Below are 25,536 nucleotides of genomic sequence, written 5' to 3' on the forward strand. Positions count from 1 at the left end.
ATGGCCTTGAACTCGAATCAGACGTTTGGTGGGCTTTCGTTGGTAAAGAAGGACGGGTCAAAGTCACAAGTCTTTCCTCTTGTAGAACAAAGATACATTTTTGGAAGGTAACGAGAAACACAACTGACTGCCTTTTGTGTGAGTTTCGACTGATTGTGATCAGGGCCGACCATTGTGATATTCGCATCAATCTTCTTACCGTATCAAGGGAGCATGCCGAAATATCTGTCGACAGTGATTTGCAGGTTGAAATAAACTTTTGATATCACAAATGTCTTACAAGACTTCTGTGATATTCTCTCCACTGACGCATCTCCTGACGACGAACAGGTATGGCTCAAGGCCATGAGCACGACTTCAGAGACTGTTGTCTCCGGAAAGACCATCAAATCCAAGGTCATGTTGAAGGACAAGGACGTGATTCTGATCGGAGAACGAAAGTTTATCTTCCATTCTCGGGACTCGTCAGACAAAGTAGTTAAAGAATCGATCATGTGTGCTTCCATATGATTCACGTGCGCAGGAGCAAGTTTCAGAGGTTGAAATCAAGCCCAAGAGAGATAAAACTCCACTGAAGGAGTGCAACCTTGTGAAGGTTCTCATAATTTTTTCATCCTTTCTTCTTGACACTGAAATTCATCGCAGCCTCGGCCTCAGCGATTCTATGCGACGCCTACCAAGGATTTCTCTAAGATGTCAGACTCCTCTCAGGACAACAGAGTGCACTGTGCTAGAGGAGAAAATTCAGCCAAGGTAAAATCTTAGGATACTTCCAGAAAGGCCTTGTTGAATTTCTGCCACTAGGTCAACCTTCCAGCTGAATTCGTCGAAGACAAGGAAAATACCGATTCTATTCAACAGTCGTTTAGCGATGACAATGTGTCGCTGAATACTTCGGCATCCAAATCACCTCTAGCCATTGTGAGCTCCGTATATCTAGTTTCTCAGGCTTGACCCTGGCACAGGACGCTGTAAGCTTCGAGGCGGATCAACAGAGTATGGCCTCACCGCTCGAAGTCACGTCGAGCCAGCATTCCTTTCCTGTGCCGCAGGTTCTTGTATTTGGAAACACACAGAAGTTGGATACAGGGCTTCTACTAAACGCAAAGGACAATGGAAAAACAATTTCAGCCCCAATCATGACCCCAAAGAAGGGAGTCCTGAAAACTCCGGGGTCTGTTAGCAAACGAAGAAGTGTCTGTTTTATAGACGGAAGAAACGAGACAGCCTACCTTGCGTCAGCTTCAGATGACCTGGACTTTGTTCCTGGAATCATAAGAGTGTCATCGAAGGTCCGGCCGGAAGAGGTTGCTAATCGGAAACCTGCAACTATGATGGGAGAGGTGAACCGTAAGCGATCAGCTGTTTCAACTGAGACCTCTCCAAATCCAAGAGTGACGAAGAAAAGGAAGGTCGAGTCGACTGACCATGATCGAATCAAGTTGATCTCGAGCCCCAATCGCGGAGTACATTACATCCAGATGTGCAATGATGGCCCGGCAATGCTCGAGATCAAAGATTTCTTTGAAACAGCGTCTGGAAAGATGTATTCTGATCTGATTGGCGTTGCGATTCAGGGATCAAAGGAAAACAGTGAAATACAATCCAGCAAGGAAAATCTGCCTTCAGAACAAAGCAGATGGATGATTGACTTTGCAAAAACCTTCATTGGCAAACAAGCTCTGAATGACGAACAGCGTGATAGCATTTGCGATCACTTTGATGAGGCGTCTAAATTCCTTTTCAAGAAGAACATCCATCAGACCGATGCCAAAGAAAAAGATATCCTTAAAATTTGCTTCGAGAATGCAAAGCCATCAATCCCTGCCAAAACAGCAAAAAACAAAAGGAATCGTTCGACAACATTGAAAAAATGTATTACAAAAAAAAGGAAACCCATCCCTGCTGGGCCATCCCAGCCAAACAAGGAAGAAAACTCGGAAGGCCAACGAAACTCCAACAATACTCTCCGTACTAACACGACCTTTTCCGCAAACAAGCATGTCAAAGAACAAGAGGACAAACCAAACTCAAACAAAACTTTCTTTGACAACAATCAGCATAGAAAAAACAAGGAGGACGAGGCGAGCTGGGCAGAGGAGCAGTACCGGTCCATCGCGCCCCAGACGGCAGAGAAGGCCAGGAGGAGCCGCCGGTCGTCGGCGGGGGCGGGCGAGCAGGAGGCGTCCAAGGAGGAGGAGGCGAGCTGGGCAGAGGAGCAGAGCCAGTCCATCGCGCCCCAGACGGCAGAGAAGGCCAGGAGGAGCCGCCGGTCGTCGGCGGGGGCGGGCGAGCAGGAGGCGTCCAAGGAGGAGGAGGCGAGCTGGGCAGAGGAGCAGTACCGGTCCATCGCGCCCCAGACGGCAGAGAAGGCCAGGAGGAGCCGCCGGTCGTCGGCGGGGGCGGGCGAGCAGGAGGCGTCCAAGGAGGAGGAGGCGAGCTGGGCAGAGGAGCAGTACCGGTCCATCGCGCCCCAGACGGCAGAGAAGGCCAGGAGGAGCCGCCGGTCGTCGGCGGGGGCGGGCGAGCAGGAGGCGTCCAAGGAGGAGGAGGCGAGCTGGGCAGAGGAGCCGTACCGGTCCATCGCGCCCCAGACGGCAGAGAAGGCCAGGAGGAGCCGCCGGTCGTCGGCGGGGGCGGGCGAGCAGGAGGCGTCCAAGGAGGAGGAGGCGAGCTGGGCAGAGGAGCAGTACCGGTCCATCGCGCCCCAGACGGCAGAGAAGGCCAGGAGGAGCCGCCGGTCGTCGGCGGGGGCGGGCGAGCAGGAGGCGTCCAAGGAGGAGGAGGCGAGCTGGGCAGAGGAGCAGAACCGGTCCATCGCGCCCCAGACGGCAGAGAAGGCCAGGAGGAGCCGCCGGTCGTCGGCGGGGGCGGGCGAGCAGGAGGCGTCCAAGGAGGAGGAGGCGAGCTGGGCAGAGGAGCCGAACCGGTCCATCGCGCCCCAGACGGCAGAGAAGGCCAGGAGGAGCCGCCGGTCGTCGGCGGGGGCGGGCGAGCAGGAGGCGTCCAAGGAGGAGGAGGCGAGCTGGGCAGAGGAGCAGTACCGGTCCATCGCGCCCCAGACGGCAGAGAAGGCCAGGAGGAGCCGCCGGTCGTCGGCGGGGGCGGGCGAGCAGGAGGCGTCCAAGGAGGAGGAGGCGAGCTGGGCAGAGGAGCCGAACCAGTCCATCGCGCCCCAGACGGCAGAGAAGGCCAGGAGGAGCCGCCGGTCTTCTGTCAAATGTCCTGTGGTCGTTGAAGTCTCTTCATCAAGCTCATGTGAAGATCAAGCTTTTGTTTGTGCATCGAAGGGCACGAAGCGTGGTGCTCGCTTGTTAGTTCTTGAGTCTCAATCTTCGGTTATGAGCTCTCGGCATCGTCGATCAACTCGGCAATCAGTTCTGCTTTCCTGCTCCTCTCCTCATGTTTCTATTGGACCTGCCTCAGAGTTTCTCATCACACCTCGCAAGGAGTTTGACTGGAGATCGGTGGGTCTTGCTTCTGTTGTTCCTCCTTACCTGGTTTTCCTCTTTTCCTGGGATCAGGCAATCCTCTTGTCCTCTGCTGTTTCACTCATTCCTTCACTCCTTCCTTCGCTTGCTTCTTCCTACACACAAGACTGCCATCCCTTATGCGACATAATCTTCATCTACCTCCCTACATATTTTCATTCTGTTTCTTATCTTTTTCACTAGGGCTTAGAAGACAAGCCGGCTGAAGCGAAGCGTGGAACCAGATCAAAACGCAAATTGAGTGCTGTTGAAGATGCTCCTGTCGAAGAAGAGGTGAAGGAGGTGTCTGCCAAACCCAAGACAGGCGGGAGAAAGAAAATGGCAACGGTTGAAACCCAAGATATCCAGGAGAACCCCAGCAAGAAGACCAAGAGAACCTCTGCTGTTGTCCCTCAAGGCGTGGAGGCAGTTCCCAGCTCAACGAAAGCCAGTCGGTCAAAGAAGGCCAAGGACGTGCCCTCGGAGGACAAGGAGCAAGCAGCTCAGCCAAAGGCATCGAGGGCATCCAGGGAGCCCCGTCAGAGCAAACGGGTCAAGGAGGAATGTGCTGAGCCTATCGAGGACAAGAAGGAACAGCCTCGTGAGGTGAGAAGCAAGAAGGCAGGGAGGGAAGCCAGCGACAAGGACAAGGTTGAGGCTCCTGCTGCCCGAGTTGGTCGTCGCAAGAAGGATGTGGAAGCGAAGGAAGAGGAGGTTGCGGAGGAGAAGGAGGAGCCAAAGCGAACGTCCTCCCGCAGAACATCCGCTAAGCAGAAAAAGAATGACCAGAGCAGCTCGTCTGCCAGGGCCCAGGACGCTCCCAGCTCTGAGCCTCCTGCGACGAAGTCCAGACGGAAGACGGCTGCTGGGTCAGGAGGAGAACCTGAGGCGCCGGTCAGCAGGAGGACGAGGTGAGAAAAGAGGAAGGAGCAAACGAGAGGGACTGACTGATTGACTGACAGGTCGCGGGCCATCTAATGAATTTCACTCACTTTCACTAACTGAACTAACTTAGTCACCCTGATTGACATCAACTAATACATCACTACAAGATTAAGCTCTGACTTCCCAACCCCCTTCCCTCAGTATTGCCTGATTCAAGGCTAACGCGACTGAACGGCATGGCATCGACTCTGTCTGAAGGCCTCCCGTCAGCTCCTTCCATCCTCTCGTTGACCAGCACAAGATCAAAACAGATCAGTGGTGTCAGACAAGGTTGCGAGCCGTCTTGAAGTTCGATGTCACTTCCTTACCATGTGAGAGAGAGAGGAATGCGATACTACATGTGTGAGAGGAATGCGATACTACATGTGTGAGAGAGAGGAATGCGATACTACATGTGTGAGAGAGAGGAATGCGATACTACATGTGTGTGAGAGAGAGGAATGCGATACTACATGTGTGTGAGAGAGAGGAATGCGATACTACATGTGTGTGAGAGAGGAATGCGATACTACATGTGTGTGAGAGAGAGGAATGCGATACTACATGTGTGTGAGAGAGGAATGCGATACTACATGTGTGAGAGAGAGGAATGCGATACTACATGTGTGAGAGAGAGGAATGCGATACTACATGTGAGAGAGAGAGGAATGCGATACTACATGTGTGAGAGAGAGGAATGCGATACTACATGTGAGAGAGAGAGGAATGCGATACTACATGTGTGAGAGAGAGGAATGCGATACTACATGTGTGTGAGAGAGAGGAATGCGATACTACATGTGTGTGAGAGAGAGGAATGCGATACTACATGTGTGAGAGAGAGGAATGCGATACTACATGTGTGAGAGAGAGGAATGCGATACTACATGTGAGAGAGAGAGGAATGCGATACTACATGTGTGAGAGAGAGGAATGCGATACTACATGTGTGAGAGAGGAATGCGATACTACATGTGAGAGAGAGAGGAATGCGATACTACATGTGTGAGAGAGAGGAATGCGATACTACATGTGTGTGAGAGAGGAATGCGATACTACATGTGAGAGAGAGAGGAATGCGATACTACATGTGTGAGAGAGAGGAATGGGCTTTCTAGTACCATGGTGACTGAGAGAGGTTTTCTAGTAGCTGTGGAACACAGCTATATACTTTCAAATAGATGTTATGCTCGTTCACGAGTTGAACGAATTCTTGAAAGATGTTCGACGCACGCTTGTATCCAAATGGCAGATTGCAATTTTGAAACTTTTGACCGAAAGGGGTCACAATTGTAAGATATTCACAATTGCAAGATATTCACGATTGTAAGATATTCACAATTGCAAGATATTCACAATTGCAAAATATTCACAATTGCAAGATATTCACAATTGCAAGATATTCACAATTGTAAGATATTCACAATTGTAAGATATTCACGATTGCAAGATATTCACGATTGCAAGATATTCACAATTGCAAAATATTCACAGTTGCAAAATATTCACAGTTGCAAGATATTCACAATTGCAAAATATTCACGATTGCAAGATATTCACAATTGCAAGATATTCACAATTGCAAGATATTCACAATTGCAAGATATTCACGATTGCAAGATATTCACAGTTGCAAGATATTCACAATTGCAAGATATTCACAATTGTAAGATATTCACAATTGCAAGATATTCACAATTGCAAAATATTCACAATTGCAAGATATTCACAATTGTAAGATATTCACAATTGCAAGATATTCACAATTGCAAGATATTCACGATTGCAAGATATTCACGATTGCAAGATATTCACAGTTGTAAGATATTCACAATTGTAAGATATTCACGATTGTAAGATATTCACGATTGTAAGATATTCACAGTTGTAAGATATTCACAATTGTAAGATATTCGCGATGCTCAGCTTTCACGGGAATCTGCAAGAAACCTTTGAGGAAATCAAATGCAGACAGCAAAAGGTGTTTGCCAGACTTGCGACTCAATTTCGCTTGCCGAATGATGTCAGTGACATGTTCCAACATCTCGTCCGTGGTCGGCAGTGCATAGTCGATAAATGGTACGGTCTGCGACTGGACGAGGGTCATTCTTGCGACGAGAGGAAAGATTTGGAAATTCAAAGGGACTTGTACAAGGCTCGATGATGTTGCGAGACAAGAGGAACTCGAGCTTGTCGCGAAGCTCCTGCTCAAGGAATCTGAAGATGGCACGCGGTAGGGACGAAGGCAAACCGGAGTTGTACCTTGAGGGATGGGAATTTCTGCTTCAAATTCACGATGAATGCTGTAATCCTCGGGGAGGTCATCGACGAGAACATCTGCGAACTCAGGTTTAAGCTGCTGGATTACACTGTCGAGCTGACTGAGCTGGCGTGCCCGGAGGCATCAGAATGAGCTTCGAGTGCACTGGAAATGACGTTGACAAGATGACGTTGGCTGGATCCAACAAAGATTCCATTCATCTTCAGGATTGCTTGCCTGATCTGCATATACGTCTGTTAAAGACATGATATGAACGATGCGAACTTCAGCCGCTTGCGCTGCATTGGGGAGCTGATAAGACTTGGGCAAACAAATAAGTTGCGAGTATCGAACATACAGATGCATCTCGAATTGAATCAAATCAAATCAGTAATGAGATCCTGCAGGCAACGTAGAGATGGTCGAACATACCAAAGAAAGAAAGAAAGAAAGACAGACAGACAGACAGACAGACAGACAGACAGACAGACAGACAGACAGACAGACAGACAGACAGACAGACAGACAGACAGACAGACAGACAGACAGACAGACAGACAGACAGACAGACAGACAGACAGACAGACAGACAGACAGACAGACAGACAGACAGACAGACAGACAGACAGACAGACAGACAGACAGACAGACAGACAGACAGACAGACAGACAGACAGACAGACAGACAGACAGACAGACAGACAGACAGACAGACAGACAGACAGACAGACAGACCTCAACGGAAAAGGGGGGCCTCCAGACGACTACTTCGCCCGCGTCGTCGACTCTGCTCGAGCCCTATTCCTGATTGGCGGTAGTGCCTGACGCACCTGGCGTCAGAGCAGCTGCAACAAGCTCTGCTGTGCGAGTAGCTTGTGTTTCCATGGAGGTACGGAGTTCATCGAGGACATTTTGTCCTTCCCCTGCTTCCTCCGCTATGTCCAATTGCTGTCTGGTTGAGTTCATCTTGATGAATCAATGTCTCCTCGGCATTCATACGTTCTTTGCCGACTTTGAGTGCGACCGCCACGATTCCCTGCAGGCGGAAATCTTTGCTATTGAAACTGAACCTTTGAGGATTGAAACTGAACCTTTGAGGATTGAAACTGAACCTTTGAGGATTGAAACTGAACCTTTGAGGATTGAAACTGAACCTTTGAGGATTGAAACTGAACCTTTGAGGATTGAAACTGAACCTTTGAGGATTGAAACTGAACCTTTGAGGATTGAAACTGAACCTTTGAGGATTGAAACTGAACCTTTGAGGATTGAAACTGAACCTTTGAGGATTGAAACTGAACCTGAAGCTTGCTACCAGATGTTGTACACAACCTTCGAGAATGAGATCACTGCTGCATTCACTACAACACAACGAGCACGACAGACTACTAGCACAGAGCCGACAGCTGTCGGCTAGGACATGAAACCATCACAAATCTGTTTGACAAGTACGAGATCGGCAAGCTGTATCCAGCGCCAGGTGCTGTCAATCCTGTATGTGTCACCCTCAGACCTCACCTTGACTGGACTACCGATGCTTACCTCCGCGTCCACAGTTGACTTCTACGATGAATATGGAATCAGTCCTCTATCGACCACGTCACTACATGGTTACTTCACCACAATCTCTGGTAACAACATCCTGAACTCTGCCTACAACAAGGGGAGCTGTTAGCTCCAGTGACGCCCCCAGGGGTACAGATCTACACCAAGCAAGATACGGAAAAGCGAATCTATGGGTACAAGTTAATGCTATCAAGCTGTGCTGGCTACATCGTTGATCCTTGGTTCCCACTTGCCACGATAAGATCTAGCTCCAACCTCACTCCAAACACCGTGAGGATGACTGTGGAACTGCAACCAAACTATGCTCTGACATCGAGCCAGGCGGTGACAGTCTCGTGGCTCATTGGGTTCTTCGCCTCTCTTGATACATGTACCTGCAGGATCAGCAGAAATGGAGAGTATGTGATTGTTGTTTCAAACACAATCAGGGGAAACATCCATGGAAGCGACTTTTTTGCTTCAACATAAACCTTCAAGAAGAATGAGTTCAAGATGACCTATCTGCAGTATGGAGTTGGTCAGGGCGCTTCTGCAACAGCGACAATCTCGAGCAGAGTGGTTACTGCCATCACCATAACCGATCCTGGACATGCATAGTATATCACTCCTGGGGATCGTCACCCCTGCAGCAGCCGAGACTGGAACCGTGACTACATCTGAGGCTCAGGCTTATCTCTATGACAGGAGCATCTACACTGTTCAATTTCAGATTCAGAATCCAAGCGCAGAGCAGTCCGCACTCGAGTTACAGCATCTACATCTGCACCAGCCTACAGGATTGAGATCACATGTCGAGTGTAATCAACCAGGGAAGTGGACGCATGGAGCTGTAGCTGTTCCTATCCCATCAGTGTTCTTGTCCTCCACCCCTCTCGGTGTCGTCATCACACAAACCTTGAACGATCATTGATTACAACCCGTGATTGTTGCCAAGAGCGCGAGGGTGGAGCCGGGTCAGTCATTGACTATCACCATTCCTGGATACGATACAGGTTCAAGTCTTGCCCCAAGGATGTGAACGCATACATCACTCCATCTACCGAGGACGTGGCCAAGACTATTGCGAAGAGAACGAGGTACTACTACGCTACCTCGCTGCCAGTGAAGAGCTCGTATGTGAAGGGAGACGGAGTGAGGGGAATGGTGATCACTGGCAGCACATTGACTGGTGACTGCAGCATCAAGTACGTGGAGGCTCCCCAGAGCATGGGAGGAAACAAGCCGGAGGTTCGATTTATCTCCGATACGATACACAGCTCTACCGCAGTTCATCGGTCAGTGTGTGACGAGCGCAGGGTCGAGGAGCTACTTCAACGGAGTTTCTATTGTCGAGAAGCACAGGATTCTGGGAAGGAATGATAAAGAGAGAAAGATTCTGACTCGAACATTTGCAATCACATATTTTCTGAGGGATAGACTCTGGGCCATTCAGAATTCTGATAGGGTCATACAAGTCGGCTGACATCCTTCTTGTCGATACTCTCAGTGTAAGTCTACGACAACGCCAACCTTGACTTGGGGCTCGATCGCCGTCAAGATCTTCACACCGTTTGAGAAATTGTTGACAAAGTGCGCCAATGTCAAAGAATGAAACTTGGTTTTCGGAGCCAACTTCAGGGAATCAGAAACCTCTGTCTCGTCCAGCTGCAGTCACTCAAATTTCTTCCTGTAGATCGTTGAATGGCCAACCTCATTCGACAGCATTAAAAGTAAATTGTTTCGAGCTCTTGCAGGAATACATCAGATAAGGCCAGAAAACTGAACAGCAAACAATGTCATCGTTGTTAATCAAGATTCCGTTCAGTCCGTGGAAAATTTGGATTTCCTTCCACTATCACACTGGTAGAAGGATATTTTGATCTCATCGCATTGATCCTTGAGGAGATGGAGCGATTTTTGTCATCATTGTTCGCAACAATGATAGTGAGGCTCTGACAGCAGCATGCAGGGGATATGGCCTCCCTGACAAGTTCATGCTGGGTCCCTCGAAGGCCAGGGGTGAAGATCTTGAATCGCTCAGTCGTATTTAGATGCTAATTGGTAATTTGCAGTCTCCTTTCAAAACGTTTTGTGGCTTTTGATTATCTGGGCGGTAACTGCTGTTTTTGTGAAAATGCAGTACTTGATTATAGGTACAATTCTTAATACGGAACCAATGCAGCAGATCATTGTAATTTTGAGCAGAAAAGCTTTCCAAGGGCAAGAGAAAAGTTTCTGTCCCTCCTGCACTCGAGTGCCAGCGATCAATTTCCATACAAGTTTCTTGCATCTAAGGACTTCGGCGTCGAATTTTTATGAAACAAAGATTGTATTTGAAGAGATGTGTTTTGCCTGTAGTTCAGAATAATCCTGTAGCATGGAAACAACTTCTTAACGAACTGGAATTCATCGGCTGTTCTTGTTCGAATTTCTTTGAAGCCACGGATATAAGTTTTTGACCTCTCAAGCTTCTTGAAAGGACGTATGCCTGAAAACCACTTTTGCATGTGACAAATTCCTTCATCTTCCTGTATGACTCCATGACCCCCTGCACCCTTCCTGGGCCTCCCTTTGCTCAATCGTTTTTTGTTGCTGGTACAACTGCAAGGCCGAGGACAACATCCCACCAAAGTCAGGAAGCAAATTGATCATCTCCAATAGTGTAGTAGACCCACTGCGGCCAGTTCCAAAAATGAAAAGCCACTTTCGCTTGCATGGATCACAAGATAATGCTGAATACGTCGATGAGGTTGTGTTAGCGCAATAAGAATGTGGGCACCACATCCTCTCTAGTATTTGTCTGCCGGTGCTCTCGCAGGGAGACTTATCCTTCCCGTAATGACAAGAACTGAAGCCATCGCAACAAAAACCAGGCAAGCGGAAGCATTCCATGAGCACGCCATTCCCACCTGTGAGCGATTTGAAGGGTCACCAACCCCACCATTATCCATGAAGTCGGTGTATGAATGACCCCTTCTTTTGGAATATCTCCGGTATTACATCTCAGAGGAGCTTTCGACCAGATAAAGCTTTACGACCAGACCTAGTTCCTGACATCTCTTATTTCAACATCTCTTATTTGTTTCTTATTTTTATTTCAACCAGTTTCGAATCATGATTTGACTACGATCGAGCATTCAAGTTTACTCTGCACTTTCACACGATCAAGATCATCCAGATCAAGATCATGAATACATTTTGCTCTGGAAAGGCGATGTGCATTTTCATTTTCAAATCTTTAGTCATCATCAAGAAAGCTAATCACAACTTTGCTTAACGCATCACTGGAATGGTTTGCAAGGCACATCGATCTGGGTCCTCTGCGACTCTCGAGTCAATCTGAACCTGTATGTTCGCCACAGTCAACTTCCATCAACTAGGGTGCTGAGATCCGTGGCTGCACTGACAAGCTGCAGATAATCTGTTACCCCTCGCAGAGCTCTGATAATCTCTTACATACCAGGTCAGATTCAACGCCCACGTGTATTTACCGTCTCGTCCCGAGTCCTCCTCCAGCATCTAGTCCCGAGTCCTCCCAACGGATAATCCATATGATGATAATCCATATGATGATAATCCATATGATGATAATCCACATGATGATAATCCATATGATGATAATCCACATGATGATAATCCATATGATGATAATCCATATGATGATAATCCACATGATGATAATCCATATGATGATAATCCATATGATGATAATCCACATGATGATAATCCATATGATGATAATCCATATGATGATAATCCATATGATGATAATCCATATGATGATAATCCATATGATGATAATCCACATGATGATAATCCATATGATGATAATCCATATGATGATAATCCACATGATGATAATCCACATGATGATAATCCATATGATGATAATCCATATGATGATAATCCATATGATGATAATCCATATGATGATAATCCATATGATGATAATCCATATGATGATAATCCACATGATGATAATCCATATGATGATAATCCATATGATGATAATCCATATGATGATAATCCATATGATGATAATCCACATGATGATAATCCATATGATGATAATCCATATGATGATAATCCATATGATGATTCTTCCTCTGCCGTAGCGTTCACTGAGGGAGCAAGGTTATCACGATATGAGGACATCAGTGTAGGTGCACTGGTTCATAATGCTACTACTGACAATCGTACAAGACGTCTTTGACAGCAGGGGGCGAACTTAAATCTACCATACGTAACTGGGTTACATAGGCTCCTTTCCTTCACTCCCATGCCTTTCCTCGCCGCTGTACCTGCAGCCATACCCTCCTGCTGGTCTATCGGGAGGGTGTCAATGAAGGCGGATGCTCTGCGAGGTACGAGGGGATGTCAACAGCAGCGGAGGAGCGCGACGGAGCTGACGATGTCAAAGTTGAGCATCAACGATAGGGATGGACTTGAGAGTTTTGAGACCCGAAGGTTAGACTCTCGATATCTCAAGAACAGTTTGAAGCTTGAAGGCATGATTACAACTCTGAAGGCTCTGACCGCTGCTTGCAACTTACTGCACGCTCACTGCCACAACTCATGCCTTGTCAGCCGCCCCAGTCATGTAGTCTAACATTTCCAGTTGGAGTGTATCTTGTGAACATATACACCAACTGCACCAACAAGTGAGTTGGGAGTATGTCTATCTTGTTAATCATACATCAATCTCACGCATGTTGTCAATGAATGCTCACAGGATAAGATGTGTTGATGTCCCGGAAACCTTGTCCAGAACAGCCGGTGCCAGTCAGCATCATTGATATTATCTTTGTCGTCACAAGGTTTCATCTCAGCTCTTTCTCATACTTCTTTCTGTTGTTCAATCCTATTCATCTCCTTTACTGCTTCCAGCCACTAGTGGTCGCGATAACTACCGGACAGAGCTGCTTGTCATGCTCTACTCGTCGTAGCTCGTCATTGTCATTGTGCATGATAGCATTCGGGTCAAAACCTTCACAGAATTCTCTTCATTCTCACAGCAACGTCGCGCACTCCCACGTCAACTCGAGCTCAACTTTTCCAGAGTCAAGAACATCTCATCCATACTCAGCCGCTGCTCTGCCTCCTGCTTCCAACCTAGCACAGCATCAGTTGTCCTCCCCACCTCCAGCAGCAGCAGCAGCAGTAGAACCTGCGGCAATCAGCTTCTCGAGCTCCTGCCCCAGCTGCTCTCCTGTCCCTTCACCTTCAGTCCCTCGTCTACTTCGCGGTCTTCAGACCTTCACCGGCAGCCATCGCCTCCTCCTCGACCGCCCTTCGTACAGCCTCGAGGCTCGGCCTCTCACCAGCCCAGCCCACCATGCCCGGGATCGCCTGCTCTGGTCTGCCACCTGCTCAGCCGCTGCAAGGGCGCGGCAGTCTGACTAACCTGCCATGGAAGGGGCTCTCGAGCAAGACCATCTCCCACGTCTGTCCCAGCAGCAGCAGCAGCGCGTCAGTGGAGGAGCACCTAACAGCACCCGCTTCCCTACCGTCATCGCCATGGCGTACACGTCGCACTTCTCGTCAAAGTCCTTCGACTCAGTCAGCAGCTCGTCAACCCTCCGCTGCCCGGCGTGCCCACCTGACCCCGGTGAACCTCCGGCGCCACGTAGTGAAGAGTCCCAGCCTGAAGGAGAGAGTGGGGAGGAGAAGAGAGGCGGAGTGGAGGAGGTAGAGGAGAAAAGTCAGCGGACGCAGTCGCGCTGGGAAAGGAGAAGAGGGAAAGGACAAAGGAAGAGTGTTAGGAGGCTGCTGGAAGAGGCAGCAGAAGGAGTGTGGGAACGGGGGGACGGGGAGGAGAGAGGATTGAGGGGGGGGGAGGACAGTGGAAGAGGCAGGAGAGAGGGAGGGGCAGGAGGGCTTTGAGGGCGCTTGACCGTGTGCGTTGTGTTCATACGGGTCCTCCACTTGTCTCGTGCTAGACCGAAGTCACAAACCTTGACCGACCAGCCGTCAGCATGTCGGGCGAGCGACGGAGAGGAAGAGAGCACAGCTGGGAACCCTCAACGTCCCTCCTCTCCCAGCTCACCTTGACTCTCTTCCTGTCTCTAGAGAGAAGGAAGTTTTCCGGCTTGACGTCTCGGTGGACTATAGCTGGGCTCTGAGGACCAATGAGGTGGGTGGAGGAAAGGGGGACAGACCTGGTGGTGGAGGAAGAGTAGCCCACAGGCTGCCTGCGCGCAGATCGCCAGCCGTTCCTTGAGCGGGCTGAGCACACAGTGACGATGAGAGCAGCGACATTGCAGAGGGCAGGTGAAAGAACGAGCAGAAACGCTAGAATGAGACAGGAGGAGGCGGGAGAGAGCAGCCAGTCAGGAGAGGAGAAGAGGAGGGGAGAGACGGGAAACGGAGGGAGGGGGGGGGAGAGAGGGGAGGGGAAAATCTTTGACCTCTCTGCGCCAACTTGCCGCATGAAAGTTCTGTCACGTGTTACTTCCGAGGGACAGGTAAAGGTCAAAGTTGACCTGAGGTCCCAGTGGAGCAGCTCGGTAACAACTGACATGCTGCTGTCCTGCTGGAAAGACCCGAAGAACTCTGACACCGGAGTCATCCTCCCCCTCCTCCTCCTCCTCCCCACATTCCCCATTCACCACAACCACCTCCTCCTACCAATCCCCCGTCCTCTCCTCCTCATCCCCTGGTCCTCCTCCTCCTCCCGTCCTCCTCGTTGTTCAACAGACTTACGGACTACGTTGGGATGCCTCAGCTTGCACAACTTCTCGACCTCCAGGACCGTCATGCTCTTCCCCTCACTCACTCCCTCTTCTCACCTCTCGCATGAAAGAGCCAAGAAACTCCTCTCGGGCATCTCCAGGTGCACTCCATTCAGCTGGGAGAGGAACGCGGCAGCAAGACCTGAAGAAGACGCAGACTTGTCGATCTCCTTGACTGCCACTGGCGAGCCAAACCACGTCGCCTGTACGGGCTGAGCAGGTGGTCCAGCAGAACCTCTGAGCTCCATTTTCTCACCTCCCAGACGGTTCCCATCGACCCCCTCGCTATGCACTGCTCGATCACTTCAGCCACGAGACAGTTCACAGAAAGTCGTTCCTCCTCCTCCTCTCCCCTTTCCCTCTTCCATCCTCCACTCACTTTCTACTCATGCTCCCTCTTGCTTTTCCTGCTCCTCTGCCTCCTTCACTCAATCTCGCTCCCTCTCAGCCCATAGCCATTCATGGCTGCCTCAACCGCCACCCCCTCCTCCTCCCTCTCACCTCCCCTTTCCACCTCTACTCACCCGCTGCTTCTTGATACTCTTTATGTCTACCTCCCACAGCGAGAGGAGATCTAGCTTGGCTGACTTCCCCTCGTACTGCCCTTCCATCAGCCCAGCGCCGCCATCCGTCGAAGGATCAGGAGTGCTTGAACCCACAGCAGGCTCTTGTTGCTCCTGCTCCTGCTCCTGCACCCCCCTGTCCTTCTTCGCATCTCCCAGTGAATCTTCCCCCATGTCTGCTCCTCTTGCCCTCGCGTTCCCAGTCTGTGTAGCGAGAGCAGTGAAAAGCATGGGGAGAACATACATGAGAAGGAAGAGGAGGAGATGGATGAGGGGAGGAGTGGCCCCCCAGGGGGAGCTGGGGGAAGGAAGGGGGAGGAGCGTGAGGGAGGAGGAGGAGGAGGAGGAGGAGGAGGAGGAGGAGGAGGAGAAGGAGAAGGATGGGGATGAAACCTGCTGCAGCTCGTTCTTTAGCCTTGCGTTCTCGTGCTAGGACCAATCTTCACAGGCAGGAGGAGCGAACGAGAACGTCACCTGCGCCTTGGACAGCAGCTCCTCCATCCTCTCTATCCTCTTCGATAGCACGTCAAGATCCTGTCATCCCCTCACCTTCATGCCCTGCTCGCCCCCACAACCACTCACTCGGTGTTGGTTGCTTCCTACCCCCTGGGAGATCTCGGCTCGATGCGACATGCGCGGGGAGGAGCGGGAGAAGGAAGGATTGGCAGCGAGCGACGCGATCGACGCGACCCCGTTGCTCCCTCGAGCGTTCGAAGACTGCGCATCCTCTTGTAAGCCCTCACTGCTCTTGCCCCTGCTCCATCGCCACACGTCAAGTCTGGCAGGCTGCTTGCTAGAAGATTGTACCTCGCGCTCAGTGCCTGGCCCTCGGAGCCGCTCCTCGACCTACCCGAACCTCGACGGTCAAGCGAGCAGACAGATCTCCCTCCCTCTCCCCTCCCCTCCGAAGTCCCATGCTCTTCTCTGCTTCATCTCCTTCCTCCCTCTCCTCGTCTCCTTCTTGTCCTACTCGTCAGCTCTCTCCTTTCCGTCTCATCATAATTCCTTTCCCCCTCCTTCTAAGTTCCCTTCCTCCCTTTTCTCCCCCTCCCCTCCTCTTCTTTCCCTCATTCCCTTCCTCCGTCTCCTCCTTCCTCCCCCTCTTGCCAAGCCCTTTCCCTCCTCCACCTGGTACTCAGTGCTCCATCGGTCGATGCCCGGGGCGAGGCCCCGTCCACAGACGCGTTCCTGCTCTCTCCGCTGCATTCGCGGGAGGGACAGGACGAGTTTCTCTCCCTGCTCCGAGCCGTCTGACGCACGTGGCTCCCCGCGCTTGCCTCCACATTCTCCTCGCTCGCAGCACTGGTTCGACCCTCCTGCTGCTTCCCCTTGTTCTCCTCCGTCGTCCTCCCCAGCAGGTTGCTCAGGAAGTGGTTCAGTGACAGGCGGGGAACGCTAGCAGCAGCTGAGCTCCTCTTCTCAGCTCGCAGGGGCTCGTCCGCCTCGTCCTGTAGGGCCTCGTTCTTCCCCTTGGTCGAAGTTTCCTCCGTGACGCTGTCAAGCACGAACTGCATCGCTGGGGGTCAGCTGGGGGTGAGCAGAGGAGGAGGATGGTCGAGATCATGAGGAGTGGGCTCGGTGATGAGAAGGGGAGCAGGTGAAGACCGGAGGGCGAGGCGGATGGGATGGTTGGAGAAGTATGAAGGCGTTTTGAGCTGAAGGTGGCAGAAGAAGTGGAAGTGGAAGTGGATGTAGATGTAGATGTAGATGTGGACACTATTGATAGATGAGGTTACAGAGGAGGAGTTGTGTAAGAAAGATAGAAATCACGCATGAAGGATGAGAAAGAGAACGAGAGAGACAGGGAGGAGAGTACGAATGAGAGGACGATGGCGATGACGATGGCGAAGGAGTGCTAGCCAGCAGGAGGAAGCGGAGCAAGGAGAGCATGTTCAACAAGGAGTGCATGACGACGAGCTTCTCTTCCTCTCACGGCACCATCGCCTCCCTCCCCGCCTCCCTCTCCTCCTCACCCCATCCATGTTGCGCAACCTCCGAATATCACCCTGGGACTACCCCACCCCTTCATTCGTATTAAATATGACCCCTCCTTGCCGACTTCCGTCCAAAATATGCAGGAGGAGGAGGAGGAGGAGGATCAGCAGCAGGATCAGGAGCAGCTGTAGGAGGATGATGGAGAGGGTTCGACGAGGGTTGGGATGTCATTCCTTCTGGTCCAGGCGCTTGTACAAGAAGTTGGTCAAATCAGCCTTCCCAAGGTGACTTCCTGCTTCTCGTTGCTCGTTGCTCGTTGCTCCTGCTCCTGCCCCTTACCCTGCTGCTCCTGATCCTGCTCCTGCTCCTGCTCTCGCTCCTGCTCTCGCTCCTGCTCCTGCTCCTGCTCTCGCTCCTGCTCCTGCTCCTGCTCCTGCTCCTGCTCCTGCTCCTGCTCCCTGGTCTCTGCACTCGCTCTTGCTCCTGCTCCTGCACCCTGGTCTCTGCACTCGCTCCTGCTCCTGCTCCTATTTGATTCCATGCCCAGGTCGCTGCAAGCGAGCGAACCCGATGGCAGCGCGTTGGAGGCGCTGACTGTGCATGCTCTGACGAACCCCAAGATGCTGCCCAAGATCGTGCTCTACCTGGAGAAGATCGTGAGCAAGAAGTTTGCGCGGAGGGAGCAGCAGCAGCTGCAGTGCGCCGTGAAGATCCTCCTCACCCTCATCCAGACTTGCCACCTCGAGCTCCGACGCTTCTCGGAGAACGTGGTGAGGGTGACCAAGTTCCTCCTGCGGCAGGTGGAGCTGCCAGAGCTCTATCCCCTCGGCTGCGAGGTCTTCATCAAGTTCGCGAGCTACCAGGACGGGGCCAACCTCAGCCTCGTCCTCTCCCCCTTCATCGACGACATCGTCCGCCTCAGCCATGACTCCCAGACCCGTCCTGACCTCAGGCTCAGCATCAGGGAGGCCGGGCTCAAGGCAATGGCCGTGGTAGTCCGCCTCCTCGACCTGTCGCTGGCCGAGCACTTTGCCAAGCTCATGCCGGCGATCCTGGTGAACATGAACGTGCCTTCCTCGCTCGATGGCGAGGGGATCGATAGGCGTGTGAAGGAGGCGGCGTCGCGGCTGTTCCGGCAGGTGTGTCAGTGTCTGCGGCCTGCGCTCTCTCAGTTCATCCTGAAGCCCTTCTTCTCCTACCTGGACGGCACCAACGCCTGGAGCCAGGGCAACGACGTGAACTGCTTCGCGGTCGAGAGCCTGAAGCTGCTCATGGCGAGCATGGAGCCTCAGCACAACTACCTCCTCTTCCTTGAGATGAGCCGACGGGTCGAGGGCTGCAACCGAGCCCGCGCCGACCTTGTCGTGACTCTCTGCATAGTTCGCGCCATCGCCGCCATGGCGGGGCTGGTGCAGGGAACACCCGGGCCCTCGTTCTACAAGATCTTCACGAGCATTCTGTCGCTGTTCAGCTACCAGCTGGAGATGGCCAAGAAGAACAGGGAGCTGACTGGAAACTCGAGGCCCAAGACGAGCCTGAGCCCGGTGGACAAGATGAAGCTACTGGAACAGGCGTTCAGACAGGCCGCGGAGGCAAACGCGAGCAGCGTGCGGGATGCTGGGGGTGTGCTGAGGATCCTGGATGAGTGTCAGACGTGCTTCGAGAGGATGGGAGGAGCTTTCAGCGGGTCCCCCCAGCACCTCGATGCCATGCAGCAGCTGATAGAACGTGCGGCTGCCGTGACGAGGAGAGGGGAGGAGAAGTCAGGAGAGGGGGGCGAGGAGGGGGAGGGAGCGAGGGAGGAGGAAGAGGATAGTCGAAACTTCCTGCTGGGCTACTACGTGCGGGCGTTGAAGGCTCTCGTCAACGAGGGGATCCTCCTCCCCCCTGGCAAGAACACTCCCTCCTATCTCATCGACTTTATCATCAACCTCCTGTCTGCGTCCTCCCCGTCCCTGCGCGACCTCGCGGTCGGTTGTCTCCGATTGACGGTCTGCTGTGTGCGAGAGAAGAGCTCGGGCAGCTGCAGAGACGCGGCATGGCACGAGCATCTCTCCCCCTCCGACCAGCTGAACATCGTCAAGACCTTCATGCTCGGCATGACTTCCTCCCGAGCCACCCCCCAGGACCTGGTCCGCTCCTCCTCCTTCCTGTCCTCCCTGGCGCGCAGCGGGCCGGAGCGATGGGTGGAGCTGGTCCTGCCATGGCTCATGGAGATGCAGAGGAGCATTTCGACCTCCAAGCAGCTCGAGGACGCTCAGGAGGAAGCTGAGAACTCGATGCTGCACGTGAAGCCCCTGCAGGCCATGTGGCTCCACTCAGTGATCGCGTCTTGCATCCTGTCCCTTGCCCACGCGTCCAAGAACGAGGCTCTCGCCTCCTACGTCCACCAGGTCAACCAGTGACGTGGAGGCGTCAGCCTTGACCGCTGCTCCAGGTGCTCGCCGAGAGAAGACAACCCGGGATGACCTGCAGGTGTGCCTTGCGCCTCTCTGACGTGTCGGTGCTGACGAGAGCCAAGGGAGCTGAGAATGAACGACGAGGGTGAGCTGGAGTTGGTCTCCGAGCCATCCAGCCAGCCAGAGGTCGCTTCGGAAGCCAAGGCCGAGCTCACCTTCGAGCAGCTCGAGGGGCTCGCGAGCGAGGACGCGGGCGGATCGACGAGCATGGCGCTGCTGGATGTCAACGAAGTTTGCAGTGCTCTCGGCACTGGACCACTCCTGCTCGCCAAGGACCCGAGCTCCTACCCCGCCCTGCGCCGGTCGATCCTCCTCCTCCTCGACCCCAGCTGCTGGGCCCGTTGACTCCTCGCAGACTGTCCTCGAACCCTCAGGATGTCAAACTGGTCTCGCCCAGCAGGCATGAGGTCGACTCCAGCACCATCACCTCCGACTGCAGCTATTCAGCCTCGGCCGGGCTGATGCCGCCGGTGCTGCCCCATGCTCAGGGCCTTGCTGTACTTTTGACTTGCCACAGGAGCTCGCGGCGCATCCGATCTTAGAGGAGGGGAGCGTCGAGAGCAGCCGTCTCAGGTTCCAGCTGGGAGGTTGATGCAGCTGGTGACGCGAAGCAGGAAGGAGTCCTTGCATCCCGCCAAGCTCTTGCGAGCTGCGATCCAGGAGGGGGCTGAGCTGAACTCCAGCACGGTGAGCTCAATGCTGTTGGTTCAGAGACTGAGTCAAGTCAGGACGTCCCGCATGGCTTCGAGGGGCTGCGGCGGCTGATTGAGGAGGAGCACAAGCGATCCCGAGGGTTCAAGACCAGGTTGCCCCCAGCTCACTTCCGGCAGGTTCAGCGTTGTGATCTGCTGCTTGCAGGCTGTTGCGCGGGGAGCTGAGAAAGGAGACGGGAGGGAGGGTAGGAGGAGAGGAGAGTTAACTGCACCGCTCACCCTCGTGGCAGCAGCGGCTTCACCTGCTCCTGCAGGACTCGGCGAATGATCGGAGGACGACGACGATTCTGTCGTCAAGGCGACAGCGAGGGGAGCATGAGGTGGATTGGATGAGGGACTGAGCCAAAGGGGAACGAGCGTGCGAGGGTCAGGGAAGAGCGTCAGGCTGCGTTTGAGATGCTAGGCAGGACAGCAGTGTATTTTGTTGTACATAGAATCTCGTATTAAGCAAGTCCCCTTCCACTTGGTGGAGGGTCATCGTACCAGAGTAGTGGTGTGAGAGGAGGAGGAGGGGGGAGGAGGAGGAGGAGGAAGGAGGAGGAGGAGGAGGAGGAGGAGGAGGAGGAGGAGGAAGGAGGAGGAGGAGGAAGATAGAACCGATCAAACAAGGCACAACAGCAAAGTTTTACTTTAAAACATTTACCAGACTCAAAGAACTTTTCTTGTAGAATGTGATAAGGTTGACTAGAATCATCAAAATCTCAGCAATGAAAATATCAACACTCCTTCTCTCTTCCATCTCTTGTGATTTTCAGCCACCCAAAAGCAACTTCATGACCATCTTTCATGAATATCTTTGCTTTTCTTTTCAAGGAGAGTATGAGCAAACAAATTCATCAACTACAGGAAACACAACAGAGTCTCTAATCTGCTGTTAGGTCACAACTTGTGACTCCTTTGACAAACATTCTTTCACCGATACTGATCCTTACTGCATCATACATGTAAGATACAAGCAAAGGAACTCGAAAAGATATTACAAGTCACTTGCATCAAGATGTGCTACATCATAAGTATGACCCACACCAATGATCTTTTCAATCAGCTTCCGCCGCACCTTTCAACACTCAACACATTGGCCTGTATTACGTTTGCATCGTGATCGTGATAGGGAGAATGCGATATACCTTGGAGGAATTACTAGGCAGAGATGGAATTCATTGTGATAGACAGAAAGTAAGAAGTGGGTATGTCGATGGCGATAGTGTTGTATGGAGGTCCTGAGCCGACAGCATGGAGTGTGTAGGGTGAGGGGTGGGATGATGCTAGTCACGGAACACGGTAGATGTCCCATGGGATCCACTTGTTTCCTCGAATAAAGAGAACACTGCACCAAGATCGTGAGCATTCAGAGGTAGGAGCTGCATGAATGTGATTTGATTCTAGAGGGAAGAATCAGGAGCTCTTGGTTGAAGCAGATTCCCATCATGCCATCTCTATCATAATCTCCATCAACTCACCCAACCCCTCCCTCTTCCTCTTCCTCTTCCTCTTCCTCTCCTTCCCTCTCCCTCTCCCTCTCCCTCTTCCTCTTCCTCTCCTTCCCTCTCCCTCTCCCTCTCCCTCTTCCTCTTCCTCTCCTTCCCTCTCCCTCTCCCTCTCCCTCTTCCTCTTCCTCTCCTTCCCTCTCCCTCTCCCTCTCCCTCTCCTTCACCCACTCTCGCTGTCGCTCTCCCTCCCGGAAGTCTCCCATGGTGCGACCGGTGGGTGACCCCCAAAACACTACTGGAATAGTTTAGTCAAGTACTCCAAACCGATTGGATCCTATTGAAAAGGTAACTAAAACTTTACTCATCCTATTGGTTCGTTTAGGAATCCTGGCACGTGTCCCAGCGACGCAAAAATTTCAACTTTGACTGAGAGTAATTTCAAAGTTAGATGAAAAACTTGAAAAGGTTGTCGAAAACCTTCTTTGGTTTTTTTTATTTCGGCCGCTGGGTCCCCAAGGGCAGAAAATTTCAATCAAGTTTCGACGATTTGAAATTTCACAGATCTGCTAAAAAGTTTTTAAATAATGAGGCATCAAATTGACTCTATAGAATAATTTGCTGCCATTCCGCAATTTCAAGGAATTATTCTTGAGGCAGGCTTGATTATTGAAAACAATGTTTTACTCAAATATCAGTTTCCGGTTTATAAGCTCCAAACTGAAAATTCCCAATTGTTCAAGATCATTTTCAAAAAGTTCACATTTTTTCGTCATGGTCTCAAAACATTTTCAGCATTTCGTTCATATACTTGGGAGTAGCCAATGAAAATTCACGACAAAAACGCCCCCTTGTGGAAATCCTCTGTGGGGTTGCGCTTATCATCCCTGCAGCTGCTATGGCTGCGCAGTAGCGGCAGTTCGCGCCCTGCTACTCTTCGTCATGCTCCTCCTCCTCCTCTCCTCCACAGATTTCAAGCACAATTATCCTTCTTCCCCCAGATGGATTCTTGATCGGATCTTCCCGGCATGCTTCTGCCTTCCTCCTCCTGCGTCATCCCTTCCACCTACCACGTAGACACGTGGAGTGATAAGCCTCTATCCTTGTCCGTGAAGTCTCCTTCTTAGTTTCTCCTCATTCTTCGCTTCACCATCCATGTGCTTGTCCCTCGATCAATGTTGCTATCGGGTTCTCTCGCTGCTGCCTGCGTTGGCCTTCATTGCAACCCTTACCACTTCGTGAACCCTTTCTGGCGATCCGCTGGGTTCCCGAGATCTTTTAACAACAGACTCTTTCCTCGACACTTGCCCCGTTTGTGTTTGTTGACAATGATCTATCTCGTTGCCTCCATGTTTTTTTCCTTCCTGGTCTTGTTTGCGCATGCTGTGTTTTCCATTTGTACACGTGGCCAATTCTGGTAAAATTCCCTAATCAGCACTAGGCGTGATGATCGAGTAAGATTCATTCAGGACTCTGGATTAGATCGTAGATCGTTGTTTCTCCTTTCCTTGCTCAGTGTATCGTTGTTACTTTCCCGTTCAACACACAATCGAGGCGTTGCATGCAACATCTGGTGACTCTGAACCCTTGTGCTAGGTCCAGCAGGGCGTGGATTTGGGGAGGGGTCCTCGAATCGCTCCTTCCGTGGATCAACCGTTGTCTTAGATCTAGGACGTTTCAGCCATGGGAGTCCTTCTTTCCAAACCCAACACAGACAAAGTTTTTGACGATGGTGAAAGCGAGAAGATCGCCTATGCAGCTTGTTCCATGCAGGTGGGTTCTTTTGCTTCAGTCTGCAGCCTTTGAGTCACAGCAACAATTTTTGGATGTTTCATTGCCAATTCTTGAAATTGCAGCCTAGAAGTTTCGTCTTTGTCATTGCCCATTCCCTGAAATTCAAACTCAACAGGGATGGCGCACTACCATGGAAGACGCGCATGCTGCCGAGCTTGACATTGATGGCAAGAAGTCAGCATTTTTTGGTGTCTATGATGGTATTTGATACTCGCGTGCACTGCATGAGTTTCTCACGCTTCTTTCAGGCCATGCTGGCACAGATGTGGCAATCTACAGCAGTAGATTTCTCCACAAGAATTTGTTGAAGAGCCCTCTGCTTAAGGTTGGTTTGATTGGACAGTTCCGTGTGTTTGGTCTCTGATAATCTTTCGTGTGATCAGCAAGGACAAATAGAAGCTGCTTTGAAGGAGGCCTTTCTCAAGACTGACAGTGATTTGCTCACGAGTGAGGGAATGAGCGAATGTGAAGCAATAAGGAGAGAGATAGCAAGAAGGTTCGATCTGCTCTGCTTGTCTGTCGCATGTGTGACGACCATGGCTGACTTTGAAAGCAGAGACGAAGACGAAGACGAGGAGGATGAAGATGGCAGCATTCATGTTACTGACAGTGGCTCTACGGCCGTCACCTGCCTGGTACTGATTTATGTTTGAATGTTTGCGGGCAAACATTGAATTCTGCTCGCAGATTTTAGATCGTGTCATTTATTGTGCCAATGCTGGAGATTCACGAGCGGTTCTTTGTCGTAATGGAACAGCGGTCGATCTGTCTGAAGACCACAAGCCCACCAACGCTGTGGAGAGGACGAGGATTGAGAATGCAAACGGATTTGTTGAGGACAAAAGGTGTGTGTCCGAGATGCAGAATTCTTTGTTTGGTTCACCTTGCTCCCAGGGTCAACGGCACCTTGGCTGTAGCAAGAGCTATGGGAGACTTTTCCTTCAAAGCAGACAAACAGCTGCCTCCCGAGGAGCAGCAAGTCACTTGCAATCCTGAAATTAAGAAGTTTCCAATGCAGGTCTGCCGCCCGATGGCGCTTGCAACCCAGAGATATCTGACATCTTGACTTTCAGGAAGGTGATGAGTTTATCATTATGGCTTGTGATGGTATTTGGGATGTCGTTTCAAGCCAGCAGTGCGTAGATCTGGTAGATCTGGTTTTGTTGTTGATCGTGTTTTTCTGATCACCTTGGTGTAGATTCGGGAAAAGCTGAATGGTGGTAAGAGCCTTCGTGAAACGCTCTCCGATCTTTTTGATCATTGTCTCTCACCCCATCCGTCTGCCAATGAGGTCTGACTGCTGCTTGCGATTTTTCGATTGACATGGTCGAAAGGGTCTCGGATGCGACAACATGACAGCAATCATTGTCAAATTCAAATGAGCAAGCTGCAAATGGAATCGATGTCTCGCCCGTTTGCCATCACGAACGTCAAACAGTCACTGTGCTGTGAAGGACCTTCATAACCCTTGTGTTTTTTTGGGACATGTTTTCAATGCATTATTTGAATACTGATTTCTCGCGTCACGGATCGTGTCTAGCCTCCCCTGCAACTTACGGGGAGACAGACTCTGGTACCGTCAATTGATAGGATGGAGGGATCGGATAGCAGGATGCTGGTTGGGGGAGGGCGAAGGGCAAGGTCGAGGCTGAGGGAAGAAAAGCGGGCGAGTGGGACGTTAACTGTGACTTCCACGTCGTTGTGAAGGAGGAGGA

At 51.4% G+C, this 25,536-nt stretch overlaps 6 protein-coding genes across 6 annotated transcripts; 5 read left to right on the plus strand and 1 right to left on the minus strand.

The window, feature by feature from the left end:
• On the plus strand, positions 1–4,448 carry GUITHDRAFT_144688 (hypothetical protein; the record flags this gene model as incomplete). The annotated part of the gene is made up of 9 exons (XM_005824787.1): positions 1–107; positions 164–245; positions 331–396; positions 524–595; positions 646–753; positions 805–921; positions 966–3,467; positions 3,675–4,381; positions 4,433–4,448. 9 exons carry the CDS (start codon positions 1–3, stop codon positions 4,446–4,448), a joined length of 3,777 nt encoding a protein of 1,258 aa, XP_005824844.1.
• Positions 4,449–7,720: 3,272 nt separating this feature from the next.
• Positions 7,721–7,957, plus strand: GUITHDRAFT_57115 (hypothetical protein; the record flags this gene model as incomplete). The annotated part of the gene is made up of 1 exon (XM_005824788.1): positions 7,721–7,957. A coding segment is annotated over one exon (237 nt), but the record flags the coding sequence as incomplete, so codon positions are not given.
• Positions 7,958–8,188: 231 nt separating this feature from the next.
• Positions 8,189–9,579, plus strand: GUITHDRAFT_116007 (hypothetical protein; the record flags this gene model as incomplete). Its single annotated transcript, XM_005824789.1, has 4 exons — positions 8,189–8,285; positions 8,348–8,567; positions 8,905–9,095; positions 9,155–9,579. The coding sequence occupies 4 exons, from the start codon at positions 8,189–8,191 to the stop codon at positions 9,577–9,579; spliced, it is 933 nt and encodes a 310-aa protein (XP_005824846.1).
• A 3,494-nt stretch (positions 9,580–13,073) lies between these two features.
• On the minus strand, positions 13,074–17,476 carry GUITHDRAFT_165367 (hypothetical protein; the record flags this gene model as incomplete). The annotated part of the gene is made up of 21 exons (XM_005824790.1): positions 13,074–13,186; positions 13,340–13,420; positions 13,455–13,558; positions 13,604–13,644; positions 13,707–13,748; positions 13,799–13,843; positions 14,094–14,153; positions 14,246–14,317; positions 14,358–14,424; positions 14,682–14,751; positions 14,902–14,941; positions 14,988–15,046; positions 15,073–15,133; positions 15,187–15,222; positions 15,455–15,697; positions 15,887–15,922; positions 15,968–16,027; positions 16,076–16,247; positions 16,301–16,339; positions 16,622–17,001; positions 17,467–17,476. Coding segments are annotated over 21 exons (1,831 nt in total), but the record flags the coding sequence as incomplete, so codon positions are not given.
• Positions 17,477–17,967: 491 nt separating this feature from the next.
• Positions 17,968–20,941, plus strand: GUITHDRAFT_116009 (hypothetical protein; the record flags this gene model as incomplete). The annotated part of the gene is made up of 9 exons (XM_005824791.1): positions 17,968–19,821; positions 19,866–19,903; positions 19,950–20,189; positions 20,243–20,357; positions 20,405–20,460; positions 20,502–20,574; positions 20,616–20,692; positions 20,746–20,785; positions 20,831–20,941. 9 exons carry the CDS (start codon positions 17,968–17,970, stop codon positions 20,939–20,941), a joined length of 2,604 nt encoding a protein of 867 aa, XP_005824848.1.
• Positions 20,942–23,621: 2,680 nt separating this feature from the next.
• Positions 23,622–25,334, plus strand: GUITHDRAFT_154860 (hypothetical protein). Its single transcript, XM_005824792.1, has 10 exons — positions 23,622–23,800; positions 23,937–24,021; positions 24,070–24,146; positions 24,205–24,317; positions 24,378–24,456; positions 24,509–24,666; positions 24,716–24,839; positions 24,895–24,969; positions 25,020–25,112; positions 25,156–25,334. The coding sequence occupies exons 1-10, from the start codon at positions 23,711–23,713 to the stop codon at positions 25,201–25,203; spliced, it is 942 nt and encodes a 313-aa protein (XP_005824849.1). The 5' UTR covers positions 23,622–23,710; the 3' UTR covers positions 25,204–25,334.
• The last annotated feature ends 202 nt before the right edge of the window (positions 25,335–25,536 follow it).

Source organism: Guillardia theta, assembly GCF_000315625.1.
Source record: "Guillardia theta CCMP2712 unplaced genomic scaffold GUITHscaffold_90, whole genome shotgun sequence".
Lineage (NCBI taxonomy): Eukaryota > Cryptophyceae > Pyrenomonadales > Geminigeraceae > Guillardia > Guillardia theta.